The 18,385-nt window shown below is 48.9% G+C and overlaps 2 protein-coding genes across 2 annotated transcripts in view; one reads left to right on the top strand and one right to left on the bottom strand.

Moving 5' to 3' along the window:
• Nucleotides 1–2,308: 2,308 nt before the first annotated feature.
• DBNDD2 (dysbindin domain containing 2) overlaps nucleotides 2,309–18,385 on the top strand; it is a 48,463-nt gene continuing 32,386 nt past the window's right edge. The window contains exons 1-2 of the mRNA XM_006154508.3: nucleotides 2,309–2,416; nucleotides 4,374–4,441. Of these exons, the coding sequence (XP_006154570.1) occupies nucleotides 4,429–4,441 (13 nt within the window). The 5' untranslated portion in view covers nucleotides 2,309–2,416; nucleotides 4,374–4,428. The remainder of the gene's footprint in view (nucleotides 2,417–4,373; nucleotides 4,442–18,385) is intronic.
• On the bottom strand, nucleotides 10,314–16,836 carry TP53TG5 (TP53 target 5). The gene is made up of 5 exons (XM_006154507.3): nucleotides 16,168–16,836; nucleotides 15,784–15,858; nucleotides 15,481–15,611; nucleotides 13,552–14,044; nucleotides 10,314–12,546 (listed from the first exon to the last, which is right to left on the bottom strand). Exons 1-5 carry the CDS (start codon nucleotides 16,213–16,215, stop codon nucleotides 12,538–12,540), a joined length of 756 nt encoding a protein of 251 aa, XP_006154569.1. The 5' UTR covers nucleotides 16,216–16,836; the 3' UTR covers nucleotides 10,314–12,537.

Below are 18,385 nucleotides of genomic sequence, written 5' to 3'. Positions count from 1 at the left end.
AAAACAAAACAAAACAAAACAAAACAAAACAACAAACCCAAACCTGTTTCACTGCCTCTTTTCTTCCTTTCCTTTCTTTTCCTTTTATGGCGATTGGTGTTTGGAGTCCAATGTTCTGCCTTTGAATCCCAGCTCAGCTTCCAATGAGCTGTCTGATACAGGTAGGGTCACGCTCCCTCTCAGAGCATCAGTTTCTTCACCCAGAAAAGGGGGACACTATCTCCTTTCTTGGATTGTGAGGATTAAACAAAATCCTCAGACACTTAGTAAACAGAAGATATTTTCTCAGAAACACTAGATCATGTGAATATTCAGCCAACTAGGGGAATTTAAATACACATTGGCAGAACTGAATTGAGGTGCTTAAAAGAATGGAAAGTACCTCAGAAATCTTTGAGCCTTTATAATTCCCATACCAGAGTCCAAGTGAATTGTTTACAGTATTGCCAAATGATAAGGAAACTCATGCACTTACTTTTGATAGTCTGGAGTTTCTTTACCTTTGTCTGGAATTGTATCAACGTGAGGTGATAATGTGGCTGTCACATGCTGCTCAGAAACTCTGGCAGTTACATGGGTCTTTGATAAGTCGTTGTTTTTTTTTTTTTTAATGGGAAAGTAGGAAAATAATTAGTGTAGGATGGGTTGGAAAACGTTAATCTTGTCCACTCCTTACTGCATAACAGGAAAGCTGAGGTTTAAAGAAGGAAGTGGCTTGCTGGTCACCCAGCTAGTAAGTGGTAGAGCTGGCTCTGCAACCCAGGAACCAGTCACTTCTCTTCCTTCCACTTCATCAGTGAAGTTGAGGGGTTTTGGTCTCCTTGGGCAGACGATACGAAAGTGAGTCATCATTGCTGTTGCCCTTTCTCTTCTTTACTCATTCAGCAAATGTTTATGGACTGTCCACTATTCATGCAGAAAGCAGAGATAAAATAGTCACGATGGGGCTGGCAGGTGGCAGGTGGCGTGCTGGTTAAAGTGGCTGGACTCCCACATGGCTGACCGTGGTTCGAGTCCTGGGCTTGGCAGTTTGCTTTCTCACTTTCTTTCTCTCTTATCTCTTTGGTCAACCTGGGGGGGTTTGTGGGACAAAGAATAAAATTAAATAATTCTTTAAAAAATATATTCATGGTCAGGATTTAATTCCAGGTATGACTTCAGAACCTGCGGCCTTTTCCATTTTGGATATTGACTTTATAAAACACTCAGAGTTCTGTTTTCTACTAATAATATAGTTAAATTGTGTCTAAGGGTATAAACTGTCTCATTCCTACATGTCCTACCTTTCTGGCACCTAGTAGGTGTGAAGTTAAAGTTGAAGTATTGGAAATACATGAAATCTAATCTTGACTTGGCCACTGTCTCTGTCTTTGAGCCAGTATGTTGCTTGCTTTCACTAGTCTGTAGTTTAATCATCTATATAATAGGAGCAGAAACAAAATCATACGTACAAGATTGTAGTTTCATTTTAAGTTATCCTAGGCTTGTAACTGGGAGAATAAAACACTGAACATCTAAGCTGAAAAAATGAAGACAATGTTTACCACCTCGTTAATTCCCAAACGTTTCCCTAGCCCTAGGAAACTTTGCCTCTTCCTTGGTCGCCCTCATTTTTTTTCCCCTAAAATTCTCCTCTAGAGGGCACTCAAGCTTGCAGCTTTCATGCCTCACTTCCGTTTGCCGTCACTCTTCATTCTGCGCATGTGCAAAATTCGTTTCCCGGCGGCCAGTTCCCTCGTCTAGGTGGTTTAGCCAAAGGTTGCACGCACTACGCCTGCGCGACCTCAGCCCCGCCCCTCCGCCGCCGTACCCGGAAACGCTTCTTTTCTACGCAGTGCTTTGGTTGAAAGAGCTTTGCCTCTCTAGGCCGGAAGGGCCTCTCCTCCATGGTTCTGACTGTCACTACTGTTTCAGGATCCTGCGGGTGAGGCCCGGCCACGCTCGGAGTCTCTGTTCCTCGAGACCGTCACCGGTGAGTGAACCCCCGAAGAGCTTGTGTACAGGAAGGAACCGAGCAGCCGGAGTGGGCAGGATGTCCCCACGCTGTGGGAATGGATCTGTCCGTCCTGCCTCCCCCTCCAGCTGCCGGAATGGGCTCGCCCGCTCGGTCCCAGTCCCTCCTCCCGGGCGGGGCGGCGTTGCTATGGCGACAGCTGGCTGGCTGAGGCCCGGCATGATTCCCCGCAGGTGCCGGGGCTGCCGAGGGCCCATGGCGCGACGGCGCTGACGGAGGCCGGGGCGGCGGCAGCGCCCCACGGGCCGGCATGGCGGGGCCGGTCCGCCGCTTAGGTGTGGGACCGTGCGGCAGATCGTCCTCATGCAGACCGTGTATTACGGATCGCTGGGCTTGTGGCTGGCGCTGGTGGACGGGCTAGTGCGAAGCAGCCCCTCGCTGGACCAGATGTTCGATGCCGAGGTAGGGTCCCCGGGCTGGCGCGGTTGGGGCCTAGGCCTCCCCTAGTGGGCCTTGTGATCTGACACTACTGAGCAGTAGACGCGCAGCGGAACCACCTTCTCTGGCCCTGGTGAAGAGATTTTACCTTCTGAGCCTCAGCTGCTCATCCATAAAAAGGAACTCCTGATCCAGAGACAGGGCAGTGGAAGGGAAGAGCCTGGATGTTATAAACAGCAGTCTTGCGTTCCAGGTCTGATAAATCGTTCTGACACTTTGGGAAAGTCACTGCACTTCTCCGAGCCTAGATTCTGAGAAGGTACACTGGGAGGGGAGGCCGATTTAAGAGTGAGTATTCATGGAGTAAACTGCAGGGACTTTGGGATCAGACAGGCCTCCCTCTAAGTCCCACTTGTTAGCTGTTGTGATCTGGGGTAAGTGTGGTCACCTCTCTGAACTTGTTTTCCTGTCTGCAAAACCGTGAGACTTGTAGCAGAGAGCCCTTGCACTGCAGTAGGAAGAGCCTGTGCTTTGAATTCAGAAAGGCTTAGGGGCCAATCTAGGCCCAGACCTAGGAGCTTTGGAATCTTGACAGCTTGCTTTACCTTTCCGTGCCTTTTTTCTTCTGGAAAGTGGAGAGAATAATTCATCTAATCTTCAGTGAAATGATATGAGGACCCCGGGGAGCCAGGAATAAGACAGTGCTTTATAAAGCATAATTGTTGCATGGGAGAATCAGGTGGAATATGTGGTGATGACCACGGTTCTTGGAGCTGGGAGACTGGGGGTGGAGTCCTTGGTTCTGCTGCTTGTTTTCTGTGTTGCCCTGGGCAAGTTACTCTCTAAAAGATCTTGGTAAGAATAAAATTAATAATAGCGGCTTTGCAAAATTATTTTGAGGATAATATGAGATTACAGGTGCCAGTGATCTTGATAAGCTAAATGTGTGCCACATGTTTGATACTCAGTAGTATTTTGGCAGAGGGGCCTGGTGGTAGCTCCTAGAAAAACAACCTGAGTCCTAAACCAGGGTAGGCAAATCTTTTCTTTTTAAAGAATTACTTGTTTAATTCCATTTGTTATTATTATTTTTTAATTGATCAGACAGAGACAGAGAGAGAGAAAGGAAAAGGGAGAATGCAAGCTGTTGGGTCTGGATTCGAACCACGGTCAGCCATGTGAGAATACAGTGCCTTTAACCACCATGCCACCTGCTGGCCCCAGGCAAACCTTTTCCTAAAGGGCTTCTTTTGTTTTTTTTTTTTTTGGAGAGGTTTTCACTATAGGGCGCGTGGGCTCGCCAGACAGAGAGAGACATAGAGACAGAAAGTGAGAAACACCCCCTAGGGGGGATGGTCACGCCGCAATCCCTTCTCCTCCATTCTCCTCTCAGGATCTTGGGCATGCACGCACATGCGCCCAGCGTGAGTTTTAAGCCACCAGGTCCAGGACTCGAACCGCGGTCGACTACATGGGAGTCCAGCAACATAGCCATTACGCTAACTGCTGGTTCCCCCTAAAGGGCTTCTTAAGGAGGAGAAAATTTTTCTGAAGGTCACAACTACTCTGCACTGCAAAAGTAGCCATATATAAAAAATAGACAATATGTAAGTGAATTATATGGCTGTGTTTCGGTAAAACTTTAGAAAAGCAGTTGCCTGGTCCATAGTGCCAGAGTTTACTCAACGCTGTTCTAGGTCTTACTCTTGCTGGTTACTTATTGAATCACTTTGGGTAAGCTTTTTTCTTCTTCTTTGTAAAATGAGAGTAATATTCCCTTCCCATTGTGGTGATCCAATGAGATACCACAATGGATGTCTGTGAAAGTACCTTGTTGGATAAATGGCCACAAGATGAAGGGAGGTATTGTTTCTTGTGCTCTGGGAGGGAAGCTTGCTCCTTAGGAGGCCTGTGGGGACCCTGGAGCCTGGGGCTCTCCGGGGTCATTTCTCCAGAATTTCCATTTGTGATTCTCCTACAGATCCTGGGCTTTTCCACCCCTCCAGGCCGGCTGTCCATGATGTCCTTCATCCTCAATGCCCTCACCTGGTGAGTATTACTGGCTTTGCTATTCAGCTTTTGGAGTCTTAGCATTGGGACTAACTTCTTAAATTTGATGAGCCAGGGTAGTGCTTGTTCCTGGGAGTGGTGGACTAAAGTGGGTGGCAGGCACCAGTCCTGGGACTGGCCATATCATGGGATTCCTTCCATTGCTGTTCTGACTTAGCTGGGAAGCTCTTATGTCACTGTGTGGGCACTGCCTGTGGGACTGCTTCCTTCTCAGATTGCTTCCCGGTGTGGAGTGAGGTGGGGAAAGGATGAGAGTAGGAATCAGAACCAGGCTCTTTTTCTTGGTCTGTGCCATCGGCCAAGTGACTTCCCTCCTCTCGGTCTCGGCATCTTACCTGCACACTTAGAGGTTGGACCGGGTCTTGTCCAAGGTCACTCGAGACCATTGCCTGACCTGAGGCAGGTGAGCATAGTGCTCAAGGGCTCAGGCTTGCCTTTGAACCCCAGCTTTTAGTGACTTTGGACAAAGTAATTGATGCTGAGCCCGTTTCTTCATCAGTGAAGTGAGACTAACATTACCCACCTCCTGGTCGTAAGGATTAAGTTAATCCACAGGAAGTACCTGGAACAATGCCTTCCACGTTAAACTGGTGGACTGACTTGGTCCTACATCTGCCTCTCAGATAGGTCATTTGGCTTACATAGACGTCAGCCCACACATAGTGTTTAAAACATTTGTTTACTTTGTTAGAAGTCAGAGTATCCTGGGACCAGCAGATGGCGTAATGATTACGTCTCTGGGCTCCCATTTAGTTGATCCCAGTTTGAGTCCTGGACCCGGCAACTTAAAACTCATGCCAGGCGCATGTGCACGGGTGCCCAAGATCCCAAGAGGAGAATGGAGGACAAGGGATTGCGGTGTTGCCATCCCCCTGGGGGGGTGATTTCCCGCTTTCTGTCTCTCGGTCTCTTTCTGTCTCTCTGGCAAGCACACACACCGTATAGCAAAAATCTCTCTTTAAAAAAAAAAAAAAAGAAGTCAGGATATCTTATATAGAAACCCAGATTTCCAACTTGTCTTGAATAATGAAGAGTGTTTGACTCCAGGCCAAACTTTTAGCAAGATTTGCCTAGATCTAAGTGGCTGTTGTCCCTGCTGTAGATAGAACATGTAAGCTTTCAGGGGGCCACAATCCCTCCCTCCAGGCCCCCGAGTGACAATTGCCATTTATCATTAAGCTTATCCTTTTCTTTTACGCAGTCTGATTCGCTCTTGACATTACCTGCCAGATTTCCCTAGGCATCTTATAACCCTTGCTTCACATTTATCTTGCTCACTTCCGACTGTTCTGCTGTCATCCTAATTGTCCTTACCCCCTGAATAACCTATTCTAAGGTCAGGACAACCCAGTGACATCTCGCTGCTGTCCTCTCCCCACAGTGCCCTGGGCTTGCTGTACTTCATCCGGCGAGGGAAGCAGTGTCTGGATTTCACTGTCACTGTCCATTTCTTTCACCTCCTGGGCTGCTGGTTCTACAGCTCCCGTTTCCCCTCGGCGCTGACTTGGTGGCTGGTCCAAGCTGTGTGCATTGCGCTCATGGCCGTCATCGGGGAGTACCTGTGCATGCGGACGGAGCTCAAGGAGATCCCCCTCAACTCAGCCCCTAAATCCAATGTCTAGAATTGGGTTCTTGGGACATCCTGCTGGCACTTGGGCCCCCCAGCACCTTGGGCTGTTCGGACCCTCCAGACGAGGCTCAGCCCAGGTCTGAGAGGAACCCTGGAAATGTGAAGTCTGTGTCGTGTGGGAGAGCTAGTGAGGCCTTGTCAAGAAGGCAGTAGCAGTCAGGATCACAGCTGCAAGAATGTCTGCTGAAATCTTGGTATCTGGGAGGTGGGACCTCTTTGACGGTAACAACAGAATTGGAACCATGTCACTCTTGAGCCACCGTACCTGTCACCAGCCTGTTACTTTAAAAAAGAAAAAAAAATCAAGGATATTTGATTGGAGCAGACCACTCTTCTAGTCATCTGTCTTCCCTCCCTGGGACAGCTGTTACCTTTGCCATGTTGCCGAACCACTGCAGTTCTATGTGGAGGAATACGTGACTTCAGATTGTACCCACAGAGAGAGATGTAGGTACAAGGTATAGGCTGTCGATGGGGAGATCAGCGGATGGAGGTGTCAAGCACAAGGACAGTGCACACACCTGTGTGTGTGCACCCAAGAACCCGTGACTAACTTCCTTCCTGTTCCCTCTATTGGGTCCCCACCCTGCTGCCATCTCTCAGCACAGCAGGCCAGAAGGCCCAGAGGAGTCCCAGCACCACTCCCGGTCTGAGCCTCACAGTACAGTCATTGCCTGTTCTCTAGGAATGATCAGGTACTTCAGCTCTCACTGCACCCATGCGTTCTTTGGAATTCTACAGTGGGAAGGGTGTGGTGAGTGCCCAGAGGCAAGAAACCCAACCTGCTAGCCTGAGCTGCACTGACAGTGCTGAGGGAGATAGGAATTTACAGCTAAGATTTTTCTTTAAGGTAGAGTGTCCTCTTTGAGGAGCTTGCAGCTGTCCTTCCTTTGTCCATAAATACAGTATTTCCCACGGTTCTGCCTGTACTTTGTACTGCCATGGTGGGGACTGGGAGAGATCAGCACAGCAGGCAAGGGAGCGGTACAACTTTCTCCTTTTCTGGATGCCTGAATCATTCCTCCTTTGGTTAAAGTACTGAGGCCAGGGAACCCCTAGTCCTGCTCCCTTCCCTGCCGCCTTCCTCTCCTGTGCTTGAGGTGAACCGACATGACTTTTGGGAGCCCTTTCCCACTTGCCAGTGATTTCTGGACACGTGCAGTAGTGCACACTGGTTAGACCCACTTCTGCATTGAAGCCATCAGTGTTCCTCTTCGGTTTTTCCTGAGCTAGCCCAAGAGAGCCGTCAGTTTTCAGCTCTCAGTGTTATGGCTCCACAGAAGAGTTTTGCTGTCTCCCTAGGGATCCTTTCTTACTTCCTGGCTCTCTGCCCTGCAGAATTAGGAGTTGAGGCTGATAGGATGAAGGTTTCACTTGTCTGGGTGAAGACTTTCTCAGTGCTAGGGTGCTCTGGCCGGGCTGGGAGGAAGCAGGTGGTCAACAGGGACTGATCTTGGCTGCAGGGCCCAGAGGGGAGAACAACTGGGACGACCTTCCCTAGGTTGGTGGTTCTCCCCAAACCCCACAGCTCTGCAGGCATGTGACTAGCTTTATTTGAAAGGCCCCGGGACACACAAATCGTGAGGCTGCCGTCTCCCTGATCAGCCCTGGTGGAGATGACTCCAGCTATGTTGGAACGCTCTCTGGGACTTCCTGTCTTCTGCGATGACACGTCTCTATGCTTTGAGTGTTCATTTGGTATTTGGAAACTACCAGAAGTCATGGGAACCAAGTTTTTTGTTTTCTGGTTTCGCTAGTATAGTGACTGAGCTGAGCCACAGTTGGGGTTCTGAAATTTGTGACCTCCATGAGACTTTTATGATTTCTAAACAAACAATAAGAGCAGTTTTTAGAGGTAAGTTCCAAAAGACTGGGCAGTGGCAGTCTCATTTTAATAATAAACAACATCTATTGGGTGTTAATAGGTGTCTAGCAGTGGGCCAAGGGCTTTATAGCTCCTTTCCCACTTAATCTTCACAACAACTGTGAAGAATTATCTGTATCTTACAGATGAGGAAACTAAGGACCTTTCCCAAGGTTACTTCTTAGGAGCTGGTAGAGCCGGGATTTGGACTCTGGGGGTTAATAAGCTCCTTCTGAAGAGATCAGTACTTAGGGATATAAAGGAGTCTTTAACGGTCATGGAAAATGTGTATTATGGATTTCAAAAGTTTTTGTGACAAAATAAACTTGTACTTTAATTCTGTTTTTCTACGGTTTTTGAAATCTCCTAGTGTAAGTTCTGATTTGTTAAACAATCTTATCACCTTAAAATCATACCTTCTCATCCTCCTTTATCATTTTAAATCCAAAGGATAAGTAGTGTTTTATAAACATTACTAGCTTTCTAAGTAAAATTGAATTGTAAATTAAATATGGCCAGATTTCCAAGTGATCATAGGCGCATAGAACATGTCTTTATTTTCAAAGACTATAGATTGAAGAGCAGCCTCCAGCCCACCATGGGGTTGGCTTATCTCTTTGACTTCCTAAGGGTCTGAAGTCTGGGCCCCTCTCATCTCACCTACCACTGGAATTTGGGCCATTCACTAAGGAAAAAGGAGGCTTTCTCTCCCAGCATAGCTCATGCTTAGAATAATTTATAACTCTGAAGGAAGGAAGGAAGGAGAAAGTCTAGCTCTAGGTAACCCTGTCCAGATCAGAGTCAGGGCGGGAGCCAGAATGCAGCCAGCAGGCATCGGAGGTCGAGTGGGAAACTCCAGCCCCCCTACATCCTGGGGGTGCACCCTTCAAACAGGATCCCCTGGAAGCTGAGTTTCTTGGCCTTCATCCTCGGCAGGTCAGGATAGCCACCCTTCTAACAGTCCCAGAGGACAGCCTGCCCAAATGTGGAACAGCTCCCCGTGCCCGCAGCCCAGGGGCCACAGAGCCTCGGGCAAGGACCCGGGGCAGGGGAATAGGGCTGGACTCAGGAGAATCCGCTGTGAAAAAGAGATAGAAAGCTATTGTCTTGCTTGAGGTTTTCTGTAGGAAGTAGTAAAGGGTGGTAAAAACACCATTGAGGTACAGTGGGGAGGGAGCTAAGGGTTCTAATTCCTGTCCTGCCCCTACCTGGGCAAGTCAGTGAGAATTATGGGAGTCCAGTGTGGAACTGTAGAGAACTGCAGGGGCATGAAGGTTTATGTCCTGGAGTCCCTGTGAGCTCTTGAGTAAGCTACTTAATCTCCCCGTACCTCGGTTTCTTCATTTCCAAGATGAGGGTAATAGCTTTTCTGGGTTATTGTGAGGATGCAATGAGATGTCATATGTGAAGCACTTATGCGCTTGGCATGTAGAAAGTGGTCCATAATTCCCAGCAGTTATAGGTACCAGGCTACCACTCGCTATTTACCAGAAGAGAGGACACCTTCTGAGCCGTATAGTCTCCAATGTTACTGGGCTTGCTAGTGATCTAAGTTCCACCACCAAGTATGGGGCTCCTGTCTTCCCCGGCGCTGCGGAATGAGTTTTGTGTCTCCTCCTTTAATCTGATGAGATAGGCGTCGTTTCCCCCATTTTGCAGACAGACAGGATTAGGCAATAAACAGCTTTCCCCAGCATCACACAGTTGGGAAGCTAGAGGCTTGTCTGCCTGGAAAGCCCATCCTCTTCAAGTTCTGATTAGGTTTTTTTTTTTTTGAAGAGGTTTTTGCTATAGGGTGCACGTGCTCACCACAAAGACAGAGACAGACAGAAAGCGAGAAATCACCCCCCAGGGGGGATGGTCACGCCGTAATCCCTTCTCCATTCTCCTCTCGGGATCTTGGGCACACACGCATATGCACCCGGTTTAAGCCACCAGGTCCGGGACTCGAACCGTGGTTGGCTACATGGGAATCCAGTGATATAGCCATTACGCTAACTGCTGGTCCCAAGTTCTGATTATGTTTGAGTAGTGCGTGATCCAAGACAATTGAGAAGGGTACAGTCTAGCAAATCCAGATGCTCTTTTAAGAAAAGGTTGTGAATGTGGGGCCAGCAGGTGGTGTGGTGGTTAAGGCACTGGACTCCCACATGGCTGACCATGGTTCGAGTCCTGGACCTGACAGCTTAAAAATCATACCAGGCATTCATGCATACATGCCCACGATCCTGAGAGGCAAATGGAAGAGAAGGGACTGTGATGTGGTCATTCCCTCCCTAGGAAGTAATTTGTCACTTTTCCTCTCACCATCTCTCTTTCTGGAGAGCACACATGCCTTATGGCAAAAACCTTAATCTAAAAAAAAAAAAAAACACACACAAAAAAGTGGTGAATGTTGGCTTGTTAAGCAGCTGGCTCCTGAAGACAGCCAATTAGGTAGCTGCTCAGAAGTGAGAAACAGAGTGAGTTATTACTGGCTTCAGGCTTTATTATGGCAGAGAGCCAAACCATTTTCACCTACAGCAAGCGTTATTCTCCTAAAACCCACTGGCATTGATATTGGTATCCCTGTTTCACAAACAGTTGAAATAAGCCCAGATAATCCATGTGACTCGTTAAAAAGCTAACCAATATAAGCTCAGATTCAAACACTTTAAATTTTTCCACCCAGTTTACCACTAGGGAGCCATTTCTGGAGTGACCTTCTCCATAAAGCAGGATCTTACTGAGCCTGGAAGTGAAGCCTTAGGTTGAAGTGGTTTAACAAAGAGAGGATGGTAATGGGGGACCTGGATTGTGGGATTGCTGAAGGCAGGTCACCAGAGGCATGAATGCCAGGGTAGGTGGAGATGAGGCTGGAAGAGATCTGCTGGGATTCACTCACCAGAACAGCCTGTGGTCTTTGTTCCTGGGCACCAGCCTGGGCACAGAGTCCCTGGCCCCTCTTCCTCTCTACCCTCCTGCCCCCCAGTAGGGTGGCATTGCCCTTGTGCAGCCAGGGGCCCAACCCCCATTATCTGTGGTGCAAAGCAGCAGTTGCCAGTCTCTCTAAGCTCACCCCATTCCCTCCTCCACTTGGCCTTTTCTGGCCAGGCTCTCACAAAGACTAGAAAGGATTTTAATTTTTTGTTGGGAACACGCTGGCTTGAGCGCAGGCGGATCGTGCGCTCTGGATAGGCGTTCATGAAAAGGTTGATGGAATGGAAGGTGCTTGGAAAAGAAGCTTGAGTAGAGGTAATTTTTGAATGTTGAGGGGATTGATGATAGCCAGCAGGGGAACTGGAAGTGGGGACGACTAGGGATATGGACTGGAAAGCAAGCTGAGTGGAGACAGCTAGAACTGAGGGTACTGGGGTGGAGGCAGGGGAATGCTACGCAAAGATCCAAGGGTTGCAATAGAGCAGGTGGTAGGTAGGGAGAGCGCAGGGTATTTAGGGAGTGCGCAGCAGAGTGCCTTACCAAGCTGAACCACAGCGGTGCGGTGCGTACAGAGGCACGGGCAGGCATGTACTGGTCCGCATGGCTCTCTGGGCCAGCTGCAGACGGCTAGTCTCTATGTTGAGCACTAGTGGGGAGGAGCGGTTTGAGCGGGCCAGATTAAGGGGGAGTCCTTGACATTGTTCTCTCTCTCCAAAACAGATCTCTCTCCCTGGGAGGGCTCTGGCCCCTCAATAGCTCCATGGCCCTTCCCAGGGCTCGTGCAGCTTGCCTTCAGGTAGAAAGGAGGATTATAATCTTCTGGACAAAGCTTGGGCGCCCCTGATTTTCCTCTCCCAAGCCGTATGTACAGGCCCTATGAAGCCTACTGACAGAAGTGACCATGACCAGACTGGGTTGAGAGTGGATACAGCATGTCGCGCTGGAGCAGTAGGGACGCAGTACCAACTCCCCCAGACCCGGCCCGACCCGGTGTTTTCCATGATCTGAAACTCAGGTGGGGGTGGGACTGGGGATGCCATTCGGAGGTCCAGCTACACCCATTTATTGTCACGAGATGGTCAGGGCCCAGTGCACGTGCATGGTGCCCACCCGGTGACTTCTGGGTAGGCCCTCTTCCTTTCTTGGGAAGATGGAATGGGGAGCAGCAGCCAGGAGACCTCGGCCAGAGTTCTTCCTGCCGCTTCTAGCTGAGTGAAGCTGAGTGAGCCAGGGAGAGTCATCCGCAGTCTTGGGTGGTGTGATTTCCTGTCCCCTTGGCTTACAGGGCCATTGTGAGACACCTTGCACCTGGGAAGCCCACAGCAAAAGTTCCCTTTCTCTGACATCATAGAGAAGAGAGCCCCCCTCACGGAGATGGGGGCGTGGTGCAGCTCACCTGCTTCTTTGTTCCGTAGACTGGGGGGGAGGGGTGTCTGAGAATGGGTGTGGGGGAAGCCTGACTGAAGTCCTGACACACAGCTCCCTCCCCACATCTTCCCAGGGCACTTGCCCAGCTTCAGACAGGCAGAGCCAGTGGTAGTATTCTCCAGTGCCATATGAGAGATTTTATTTGTAGACTCACAAATTTTCCCGCTCATCCCTCCCGTTCAGCTCACTGAGCGATCACCACCCTCTTCTTGCACCTCTGGCTCCCATCCAGGGTCACACCACCTGTGTGGGGAGACCTCGGTGTTAGGTGCTAAACTGTCCCCAGTAAACTGTCCCCAGAGGGCGCCCTAGCTAATGACTGTGTTAGGTTGGAGATGCTGGTTTGTTTGTTTGTTTCTTTCTTTCCTTTTTTTTTCTGAAAGGAAAGCTTCCCTTTAAGCTGGACACTAGGGGGCCAATCACTCTCTTCCTTTCGTGGGACCTCAGTTATCTCATGGAGGGACTGAAGTATTTTCTTCTTCCTTTTCCTTCCCTCTCAAAGAACTTTTTTGTTTAGAACAAAGCTAACTTGAAGAAGGAATAAATCAAACATAACGGGAAAGTTGATTTAGTCTAAGAGCAGAGGGAATAAAGCAAAGCCCTGCTTGGCCACTTCCCTTTTCCCACACTTAGAAACCCCTAAACTTGGTCCCAACAGGTAGTGTGATGGTTAAGGAGCCGGACTCCCACGTAGTCGTTGCTGTCCACGGTTTGAGTCCCGGACTTGGGGGCTTGATCCCCCCATTGAGCCCACCCACTGGGCATGTGTGTGTACATGCCCAAAATCTGGAAGAGGAGGGATTGTAGAGTGGCCATCCTCCTTGGGAGCAGATTTCTCACTTTCCCTCTCTCTGTCTGTCTCTGGTAAGCACACAGGCCCTATGGCAAAAACCTTTAAAAAAACTTCCTAAACCCAGTTACTTAGACCTCTGATTATGCAATTCAGAATCATAGCAGTTCCAGCCCCTCCCAAGACGTCCAGACAGTGAGACGATCACCCGGGAACCCATATATCCCATGTTCCTCGACCTCTAGAGCCCCTAGCTGCATCCTGAGAGGCCTCAGTGTAGCTACTACCCTGCTGGGTGGCCTTGATCAAGGACTTCCACCTCTCCGGGGTTGAAATTGGAGCCTCCCAGCCACAGCCCTCAAGTCTCTGGGTCCTGAGCCTTCTGACTCTGGGACCCAGCTCCTGGGCCTGGCTTGGGGCCTGCATCTCTGGCCTGCCAGTGGTGTCGTCACACCCACCTTGTATGCATAGCCCATGGGCATCTCGAGTGAGGCGGAGCAGAAGCGGGTGCAGCAGCGCTTGACCCAGCGCAGGGCGGAGGATCTGCACATCACCCGGGGCCCTGGGAGGTGGATTCGTGTGGGCAGCCCCTCGAACCAGATCCACTGGTCAGCTACATCCAGCTGCTTCATGTCCCCCATGGGCGTTTTCTGGTTGTTGGTCTTCAGGAAGATGACTCGGGGACCCTCCGTGGGTGGTTGCCTTCCCCGGGCCCCCGTGTTCAGGTCATGACCCCTCGATGTCTTTGGGACCTCAGGCTCCGCCTGCTGTTCTGATGGCACTCCTTCAGGTGACCTCTTTGCCTTGTTCCTCACCTTTGACCACTCCTTGGGCTTTGTCTCCTTGGGCTCCCCAGTGAACTCTGCTTTCTGAGACTCCAGGTTATTCTTGGGGCACTTTGCCTCCTGGAGCACCTTACTATTTTGCTTCACTTTACTGGAGACGTTGTCCCTGGCAGGGAGAAGAAGGGCAGTCAGCAGAGCAGGCCCAGGACGAAGGCCCAGGTCCTCTAGCCTGGCCTGAGACAGTGGCTGTGCAGTCAGTGTAGTGAGCCTGTAGGTCCAAAAAGAGACTTCTCTACTGCCCAGAGCCTTGTGCCTGGTGGTAGGGACATGATGAGTATGGGCAGAGGGGATGTGAGAGGCGTGAAGGTGCGAAGTGTGACTAAGAGGTAGTGTACCTAGGAATATATATTATCTGCATCTGCCTCTAGATTAGGGTTTTGTCTCTGGCCTTCAGTTGAGAGGGCGAACAGTCCAGACTTTTTTGTTTTTCAAATTGTGTTCTAAGAAACCTCAAGGCTCAGAGGAAGCATCTCAAGTGCCCTCTTCAACCCCACCCCACTTGGAGACAAATAGTTGCAGAGAGGTTCCGGTGCTTTTAAGAAGTTGGAGAACTATGGGACTGATCCAGATCCTTTGGGCTCCAGTGTTCCTGCCTGCATTTAGTAGGCAAGTGACAGCGAGCAGCCTGGAAAGGTGGCGTTGACAGAGGTACTGCATGCTGGAAAGAGACTTTTCAAAGGGTATCTGTGATAGATTTTGCCAGCCCACCCACGGCAGCGCTATCCTAGCTGAGTGGGTGGAGATAAGTGAGGCGTCGGGCTCAGGGGAATGTCAGTACTGATGACACTAATGCCACCATTGGTGCCCACTCTGTGTCAGGCCCAGATCCCCAGCACGGGGTACAGGAGGAAGCAGTGAGGCAGCAGAGTATCTGGGAGAACCCCATCTTAAGACCAAACTCTGTGTCAGATTCTACCTTTGCCTCTTGCCATCTGGGCAATTTGGGCAAGAATATTAACCTCGGAGAGCCTTAGTTTCCTTACCTGGAAAACTGGGATAATGCTGTCTACCTAAGAGGACTGTTGTGAGCAGGTAAACCTCACGGGAGACGTTTTGGAAAGCACTTAGCACAGCAGCCAGCACTCAGTAGCCACCTGATACATCTTCGCTTTCTTCACATTCTGGTGTGACTAGGGAGGAAGCAGCCTCAGGAGGATTAAACCTCAAACTTAGGGGCCAGTCTGCAGGTGAATCTGTGGGTTATATTGACTTGGGGGGAGGAGGAGTGCCCCTTGTCACTCAGTGCCCCAGGTTGTCATCATGCCCATAACTGGGTCATTATGACTATTGGGACCACAGCCCTACCATCAGAGAAGAATGGTGTCCAACACTAGCTCTGCCACTGGCCAGTTCAGTGAGCCAAGACAAGTCCCTTCACCTCCTGAGCCTGGACTCCTGTCAGTAAAGCAGAGCTAACAAACACTGTTCTCACAGAGCCTTTGGGAAATCGAGACCTGTCCTCTAAATTCACAGCATGGTGCCTATTCCCAGTAACACTAGCTAGTAGGCCCATTATGGGGACCATGGGTGGGCCGAGCTCACCCAGAGGAGCTGCAGAGCATCTTTGGAACTCTGAGCAGCGAACGCCAACACCTTCTGGCCAGGGAATGCAGTTCGTGGATCCGACGATTCGAGCTCTTGAGTAGCTTCAAGAGTGACAGGTTTTTTAACACCTGTCAGGGTTGAAAAATGAAATAGAAGTTTTAGCTCTCCTGGGAGAGCCTCCCACTGCCCTGCCTTCCTCTGGCCCAGTGTAGTTCTTTCTGGGACGCTCAGCCAGGCAGCCAGAAGCAGCATTCAGACACTCACACTCCCCTCTGCCATGGCCGCAATGGGGCATCTCACCGTTTTCAGTCGGGTCCGCTTGATTATTTTGCTGACAGGCTGATTTGTCTTGTCCTGCGGATCGTCATCTTGCATCTAAGAGACAGAGATAGAGGGAGAGAGGGGACAGTTAACACAGGAGGTGTACCCCAGGTGTCTCCAATATGTTTGGCCATTTGACTGAGTGTGGTTTGACCAGCCCTACCCTGGGAGTTTTGTCACCTTGCTTTGGGGGCAGAACTGGGAAGACCATTTTAACTCTTAGGAACTTCCTCACGTCTTCACCTTTTCTCACCCTCCCTCCACCCCCAGGCTAAAAGGCCCCTCTCCTTAGTGTGGCTGGGCTCTTTGTTAAGGCCTTTTTTGGGGACCCCCTCCCCCCTAGGGTCCAGTCCAGAGTCTGACCTTGGAAACCACTCTATTCTTGGGCCTCTTCTTTACTGATGGACTCATGCTGGGGCTGTGTGGACAGATGGAGCAAGACTGGTACCAGGCACCACTGCGCCCTGCCCCTCTCAGTTCAGCCAGCACTCAGGCTGGGTAGCAGGTGGTGCGGCTGCAGCTCCCAGAGAGGGGAGCTGTGACATCACTGAAATGTGTGACAGCAGCAGGGCTGGGTCTCCAAGGAGTATGTGTCAGCAGAGGTGGAGGGTGGAGGGTGTGAAGGAGACTCCCATCTGTGGAGAAACATGGATGGTAGGTGACATGCAGCCGTGTACATTGTCACAACCTCCCTGAGAGGTAAGAGGATTGTCCCCTCTTTTTTAACGAAGCCAAGGTTCAGAGGATCATTTACTCAAAGCCACACAGCTGGGAAATGTTGGAGCTAGAAACTTAATCAAGGTTTGACAGTCAACCCATGGCACCAGGGTTCCTAACATCTGCTCATCTTTCATGTCACATGAATTGAGCTGCAAGCCAGTGCTTTTCTAAGCTCTGGAATAAAAGAAGATTCTTACTCTCAAGAAGTGTCCACTCTAGTGAATGGGGAAACAACACTGTGTGGTTGTAGATGTTTAATAATTAGCTCTCGAAAACAAAATCTAGGGGCCAGCTGGTGGCGTGGTGGTTAAGGGTGCTGGTCTCCCACCTGGCTGACCATGGTTCCAGTCCTGGATCTGGTGGCATGCTTTCTCATTTGCCATCTCCCTTGCTCTCTCTCACTCTGTACCTCTCTGGTCGAATTAAAATAAATAAATAAAATTAAAATGAAATAATTCTTTAAAAAATCTATACATATATGCATGTATGCATTTATTATAAGTTTTACTGTTAGAAATCTACAAATAATAAAATTTTAATAGCCCTCTTAACTGTAAATTCCACTGCCAATTGCTTCTTCTTCTTTTTTATTTTTTTTATAAGAATTATTTATCTAACTTAATTTATTCTTTTTCTTCAATTTGACCAGAGAAACAGAGAGCAAGAAAGGAAGCTGCCAGGTCTGGGACTCAAACTGTGCTTAGCCATGTGGGAATCCAGCATCTTAACCACCGTGCCACCTGTTGGTTCCTGCCAATTGCTTTTTGTAGTATGCTTTTCTGGAGTCTTGCCTACCTGTTCTAGCCATAGCCGACCTGTGGTTGTAATGAATACACTGTACAGGTTGAATGTTGGTATTTTCATTTACGCTGGAGTATGAAGTGAAAAAGTGAAACAACAAAGATGTTGGAATTTCACTATTCATCAATGACCTGATTTACTAATTTGCTGAATAGGATCACTGTTTTTGAATACTGGAAGTATATTTTCTCAGTTTTTTTTTTTTTTTTTTTTGCTATTTACAGTGTAACAGCTGGAGACATCACATCTGTTTACATTTAATTTACATTATTAACATCTTCTCTATTATTTTCTTAAGATTAGACCAGAGATCAGCAAATATCACTGTGAATGACCAGATAGTAAATAAATTCGGCTTTGCAGGGAATATGGTTATAACTCCTCTCGGCTCCGCTGCTGTGGAGTGACAGCAGCTGCAGATAGCATGTAGATGAATGAGCATGACTGTGTACCATGGATTTTGATTGACAAAAATAACTAGTGGGGCCAGCCAGAGGCTGGTGGTTAAAGTGGTTGGATCCCTCATGGCTGACTGTATCACGTTTCAAGTCCCAGACCCAGTGGCTTGAGAAACACACTGGGCACCTCTGCGTGTATACTCAAAATCCCAAAAGGAAGGAGAAATGAAGAAGGGATTATGGTATGATTATGCCCCATGGGGGATACCCCATGAGGGTTCCCTCTCTCACTCTCTCAGAGTGCCCAGGCCCTCTGGAAAGTTAAAAAACACAAAAACACCAGTGTGCTGGATTTGACCATGGCCAACCCCGGGTCTAGACAGTCAACGAAACAATAAATTAAAACCCAATTTGCCACATTTACTTATTTCGTGGTAGTAAAAACTGCCCCCACAGTTGACTTCAAGCTGCCAATTGATGTCACTGCACTTGGGTTTGGGTAGAAATGAGTATTTATATTATATATTGCTACTGTACAGATATACAGATGATAGGAATTTCAAGAACATAATCATGAAAGGGAGTTAAAAAATGGAAAGTGATGAGTTTGAACATTTTTCACCTGTGTTTTTTTTTTTTTTTTTTTTGAGAGGTTTTTGCTA

The sequence above is a fragment of the Tupaia chinensis genome, unplaced genomic scaffold (assembly GCF_000334495.1).
Source record: "Tupaia chinensis unplaced genomic scaffold, TupChi_1.0 Scaffold000411_1, whole genome shotgun sequence".
Taxonomy (NCBI): Eukaryota; Metazoa; Chordata; class Mammalia; order Scandentia; family Tupaiidae; genus Tupaia; species Tupaia belangeri.
The sequence above is the reverse complement of the archived record's forward strand: the minus strand, read 5'-3'. Positions and strand labels throughout refer to the sequence as shown.

Excerpts from the sequence above, each read along its gene's own strand:
- TP53TG5 (XM_006154507.3), bottom strand. The coding sequence starts at position 16,215 with ATGAGTCCATCAGTAAAGAAGAGGCCCAAGAATAGAGTGGTTTCCAAG. Across the intron at positions 15,859-16,167 it reads AGAATAGAGTGGTTTCCAAG|ATGCAAGATGACGATCCGCA; the intron begins GTCAGACTCTGG and ends TCTGTCTCTTAG. Across the intron at positions 14,045-15,480 it reads ATGCTCTGCAGCTCCTCTGG|GGACAACGTCTCCAGTAAAG; the intron begins GTGAGCTCGGCC and ends TCTCCCTGCCAG.